Source organism: Platalea leucorodia (genome assembly GCF_965183815.1).
Source record: "Platalea leucorodia genome assembly, chromosome: 5".
Lineage (NCBI taxonomy): Eukaryota > Metazoa > Chordata > Aves > Pelecaniformes > Threskiornithidae > Platalea > Platalea leucorodia.
Genome location: NC_138827.1, coordinates 95,975,918 through 95,981,917, shown reverse-complemented (window position 1 = coordinate 95,981,917; position 6,000 = coordinate 95,975,918). Strand labels below are relative to the sequence as shown.

The 6,000-nt window shown below is 44.9% G+C and overlaps 1 protein-coding gene across 1 annotated transcript in view; it reads left to right on the top strand.

The window, feature by feature from the left end:
• The first annotated feature begins 257 nt into the window (after positions 1-257).
• NXPH2 (neurexophilin 2) overlaps positions 258-6,000 on the top strand; it is a 42,669-nt gene continuing 36,926 nt past the window's right edge. Inside the window, exon 1 of the mRNA XM_082312056.1 lies at positions 258-521. Coding sequence (XP_082168182.1) covers positions 468-521 — 54 coding nt within the window. The 5' untranslated portion in view covers positions 258-467. The remainder of the gene's footprint in view (positions 522-6,000) is intronic.

Below are 6,000 nucleotides of genomic sequence, written 5' to 3'. Positions count from 1 at the left end.
GCGGGGACGCGCCGCCCCCACCGCCCCGCTCCCCCGCCACGGCTCTCCTCAACTTCGGCCCGGCCGGGCGGCTCCTCCGCCCCGGCAGCACCATGGCAGGCAGGGGGGCGGCGGGCTCCGGCCGCCGGCATGCCGCCGTGCCGCCGGTCCGCGGCGGGCTGTGAGGGGTTCCCCCCTCTGCCCCGCGGGGGGTGCCGCGGCCGCCCGGCCCGGCAGCGCCGCCGCCTTCCCGCCTTCTTCCCGCCTTCCCGCCTCCCGCCCGCCATGGCCGCCCGCGGAGCCGAGCGGCGCGGCGCGGAGCGGTTCGGCAGCGCCGGGGTCTCACCGCCGCCTGCCAGCGCCCCGTGAAGGGGGGACAAGCGGGGCGGCGTGTCCCTGCGCTCAGTCCTGCCCCCCCCTCCTCCTCCCCGGAGCGGAGATGTGCGAGACCCGAGCGAGGGGAGTCGCCTCCTAGACCGGCAGCCAGGATGGTGCACCTGCAGCCCCTGCCCCTCGTCGTGGTCCAGGGCGTCCTCCAGCTCGTAAGTCTCCTTCCCCGCTCCCCCCCTGCCCCCTCGCCGCAAGACCTTGGGGGGAACGGGCGCCCTTCTCCTCGGGGAGGGCGGCAGGGGAGATCTCCTCGGGCGGCGGGGCTGACTCCGGGCAGCCCGCACCACACCAGCGGGCAGCCCCCCGCAGCCCCCCACACCGATTCTTATTTTTATTTGCGAAGCGTTCGCCGCTCGGTGGGCTCGTCTGGGACGGCGGGGCGCTCGGGTGCCCGCGCAAGGAGCGGCCCCGGGGGTGCCCCGGGACGCGCCGGCGGGGAGCGGCGGGCGGGCGGGCGGCGCCCGGAGCTGCCCCTTCCCGGAAAGTTTCGTGCTGCCCGGGGGTGCCCCTGCGCCCGACGGAGCGGGCTGTGCTTTGGGGGCCGCAGGCGAAGGTTTGGATAATTTTTGTTATAAGCTGTGGCAGACGCCCGTGTTCGGTGGCGCGTACTGCTCCGCACGCAGCCGGGGAATCTGGAATTTGGGGGCCGGCGTGGAAACGCGGGCTTCAAAACTCGGAGCTGTGCGCCGAGAGCGCAACTTCTCCCCAAGGCAGCGAGTTATCCTGCTTGGGGGGCATCGATGGTAGAAAACAGCCCGTCTTCGTGTTCGTGTTATTGTGGCGGGAGAGGTTCACAAGAGAAAAAAATTATATTTGCAAAAGCGTCTGGCGATCTTCACTTTAACAAGTGCTATTATAACGTGGAAATGATTTTTTTTCGGGAGGGTGTTACCTACTCCCATAATTGTCCGTGATTCGTGCTGCAAAAGTTATGCCTCCCTTCCCCAGCTGCCTTGTCTGTGAAAGTTTGTCAGTGTAGTCAATAGGGAGTGTGTAATAAACCTTGAAGGGATTAAACACCCTCCTTAAGAACTGGAGTCTAATATTACAGCGTGAGTTGATTGATTAGTTTTTGAGGAAGCTTATGTCAAATTCTAATCCGGTTTTGGATTGTGCTTGTCGTGTAATGTTTTTTGCTCCAGCACTTTATCATAGCAATGAAGTGGCGAGCTGCAGTCCTGCGATAAGGCACACATTTCTTTCACACTCCTATCCTTTTGGACAAGAAAAGGCTGTTTACATTCTTCACATTCTTGCAGCCCAGTTTCCAGCTAAACAACGCGCAGGGGTGAGAGATAGGGAAGGAAGGCAGCAAATGGATTACAAAGTTGCTGAGCAGAAGGGAAGGAACTAAATAAAAATGCTCCTTCCTCACACCTACAACCTCTCTGGTTCGCTCACACCCTCCTTTTTATGTTTTTTAAACAGATATCAAAGGGATTGATTGAAACTTGTCTCAACAGGGATTGGGTTTGTTACACAATGTTTTATGGATGATGTTGGGAAGTTGCTTGCTGTGGTCTTACATGCCTTGAGTGAAGGCTGACTAACGAAGCAAAGTCGCTGTCTTGAATCAAACAAAAATCATGCGTAGTCAGGGCAGGTTTTCAGGTGGATGTGGCACTCAGCTCACCCAGGAGTATTCATTTTTTCTGCATGCTTTATAAACAAACCAGCGAAGTTTTGGGGTCAATTAGTTTTATAGCTTACATAAATTAGTTTAAATAATAACTTAAAGCAAAATGAGAATGTGGGAGATGTTTGAGGCATTTTAGGTATACCTTTTAATGCTAATCTATTGCTAAAAAGTTATGTCAATGCATTTTGGCATACTATTACCAGAACTTCTGGTTAACATCTGGTTAAAGTTACAGCTTATTATAAATTGAGTTTGGAAATATTTGATGCCGGTGGTAATGCACTGAATACAAGTCTCTGTACTCTGACTCTCTACAAGTCTCTTTGTTCTGTGGCCAGTATTTGGAGTGACTGGTGGCTTCCTGGAATCTAATTAGCAGTTTTAGCAGGCAGGCATTGGTGGCACTAATTCTTGACTTTTTTTTTTTTTTTTTTAACTAAAGATCAACATGGTTAATAGTAATACAACACTAAAGGCTCAGCATTTCAGCCAAGAAAGAAAAAATTGTGTGTTTCAGTGTTGCAATACAGCAGCATTCTAGTAACCCAGAAATGCTACCATCAAACCCTTCCTGATCATGCAATCTTAATTTTTAATGAAAACAGAGATGTTAGAATGCCAAATATTTTGGCACTGCATTTTAGTGAAGGTAGAAGTACTTTTTTTTTTTTTTTAATTAGATTTAACTTCAAACACTTACTTGGCTTTCAAATACAAAAGCATGTTATCTACTTACCTACTTTTTAAAGATGCACAAATGTAGGATAAAACCCATGTAAAACTTTACAAATTTGAGGAGATGCTGAAGATTATGGCAGACAATCTCACTGGATTTCTGAAAGTAGTGTTGGCTAGGTGGCTGTTTATATGCTGTATCTAATATTGTTCAATCAGAAGTTCATGTTTAGTACTTCCTTAATAGAGTATGGATGTATTTTTGCAGCGTATTCTTGGTTTATTGTTTTGATTAATAGATGGTGTACCAGTATGCATGCAGTATGCATGTATTTCTTAAACTACTTTGCATATCTGGGTATATTAAACAGTAAGGAAGCCTGCTGTTGAGTCAGGTTAAGGTGCTAACTTGCTTCTGTATAAACATGTTCATTTTAAGAGTCAGGTTTACCTTATAATGTCAATATAGATCAAAAAGATAATTTGCAATGCACAGTCAGTACAGGTCTGGGCTGTTATTGATAAGACCAAAAATTGTTGTGTTGTGCTGTATTATCATTAGTAGGTACTCTTGCTTTACTGTTAATTTTCAGTAAGCTTTTCCCATTGTCACATAATTGCTGAACGCCCTGTTAGTTCTCTCCTTATAAATAATGGAGTTCTACATGTTGGAAATTGAAAAGACTGGGGTATTAATATTATATGGTTTATAGTATGCCTGCTGGTGTTTTGTTAAGTTAGTTTTAAATGCCTTTAAGGAGGGGGACTTCTGCCACTTCCCTGCTAATATTATTTGTCCTTTAAAAGAAATCTTGTTTTTTTTTAAAAAAAAAAGTTGTCGCTATTCAGTATTTTCTTTACTGTTTATTAATCTGCACCTTTAAAATGTCATGTTTCTTAACATTGTTTATAATAGCTTATATGGGGTCTTTAAAATGTATGAAATTTACCCCTTTAAGAAGGAAAGAGAAAAAAAAAAATAAGGGCTGTACATAGGCTTTGATTTGAGAAGCAGAGTTTGCTTTAGCTATAGATAGCCAGTATAGCCACTACTTTCCTTTTGTCTTGGCAAGGTATAGTTACACTCAGAGACAGGACAGGGTAATCAGGCACCTTAACTATTTGTTTATTCCTACATCTTTGCAGTCTGGAGTTAAGAAAGGATTACAGCAGCATTTTCTAGTGCCTATGGTTAAAGTTGCATCAGCATTCCTATCAAGAAACTGTTTTTTTCTAACATTATCACTGGGCAGAGTTGTCACCATGTTGTAAACCTGGGAATCAATTATTTTACAAACCCTTAAAAGCAGTTCATTTTTTCCCAGTAGTATTTGTATAGATGAGAAATAATTAGAAAAAAGACAAAGTATGTTATTGTACAATTTTTTTTCTCCACAAAGGTTGAAGTATAGCATTTGATATGAGTGAAATTCAACAACAGATTATGTTTGTCTTGGACTTTTAAAGGGCTGAAATTTTTACCTATAATGAAAAACAATTTGTCAGACAATTAAGCCAAAATTTTTAGAGAGGTTTTTTTAAAACAGAGTTTAACAACTTGACCTGAAAGGAACATCTGTAACTTGCTATAGTACAAGACATTGCTTCATACACAGAAATAGCTTGAAAACTGAGATAAAGGTGCATTTCCATTTAAAATATGTATACCACATGAGGTGTAGAAATGCAGAGGTATGTTCCTCCTGGCTACTTTAATTTTGTCTCCGTAGCCTTGCAAACGTGGCCTGCGTAACATGCCCTTGCAGTGAGAATCAGAAATAGGCACCGTGCAAAACTCTCAACTGTTTCGGAAAGGTAAACGCTTCCCTCTGGTCATCTTGAGGCACTCAGATCAAATTCCATCCCCCTTAATTTCAGGAAAATCTTTGTCGTGAAATATACTGAGCACAACGTTTCTTTTCATTTATTTTGGTATTTTTCTCAATGCTGTAGGCATTGTAAGCCTACATCTCGTTCTTGTGTAATAAAGTAATAGAAGTAACCCAAGGAGTGCAGGCAGTTTGAAGTTGAAGACAGCTCAGCAAATGCTGGTTTCAGCAGTTTGAGAATTTATTATGCTGAATAAGGAGTTACATATTAAGGTGGATGGAGCTAGGTTTAGTTTACATAGGAGGTTACCATGCAACGCTAAACTCAACTTGTCCTTATGTCACATCTTTTGACACAGTTCTGTGGAATTGGTGAGCGATATTTTTCAGTTTATTTGTAGGTTGACCGGGGCACAAAAAGGTTATAGATCCTGTTTAAAATCTCTACGGCAAGTCTGTCTGATGTCTGCTAGACCACAAGATACCTCAGGCTTCCCTAGCACAGGCCACGTAAAATCCAAGTCTCAATCTTTCCATCTGTAACATGGAAAGTATTTTTCTGCCATTGTAAAGCACTTTGAGATCTACATGTCAGAGATGTGCTGTAAGTACTTCTTGTTAGCGGTAGCGCAGTGTAACCGACAGGGAAGCGAAACAGAAAGATCGGTGAAGCCCAAATGCTGAATTGGGATGCACTGATCGGTCTCACCTTTCTGTTTTGCTTCCTGAGCCTTCATTTCTGCAGGAAGGGAACCCGAGCACGGGACTCAAACGGGTGCAACAGCAGAAACCACTCACTGGTCTGGACTTTCAGGGCATCAAGACCCAGGGAGGTGCAACTCTACTTTAGGTGCGCCAAATTCCTCCTATGCTGTTGAAAATTTTACCCTTAATCGACACTTCACAAACAAAAATGCAGGAGGAGAAACAAGAGCTGCTCGGCGTGGCATGGCATGGGAAATGAGCACTGGGCAGTAACCGTGCCAGGGGTGCCAGCGATTCATAGCCTCTGATCTGTGGGTGACTTGTTAACCTGTATTTGGCTCAGGTATTGAATAATACATGGTAATTCTTGGGCATTTCTGGTAAATAGCTGCAATAAGGAAAGATGAGCGCTGGTCTATGCTGAATGGTTTTAAGGCAAAAGCTGTAATTCTGTAGGTGAGGGCTGCATCTTGGTCAGAAACAGAGCGAGCTGTTCTGGTGCTCGGGGAAGACTGTCACTTTGAGTCTTTCACATGTAGTTGTCAATGTATCAAAACCAAATGCAGTGAGGAAAAAGGAAGAATTTTTTGCCTTTATCACAGAATTGCTGTGATAAGTGACTATTTAAAAGCAAGTGTATTTCACAGGACAGTGCATTTGCTCTGTTAATCCATCTTCTAGTCCTGATTTTTGCCCACCTCTTTAACTCACCACTTCACTATACCCATTATAAAGCAAAAATACTGGCCTTGAACTTTTTACTAGATCAAATCTTGCAGAACT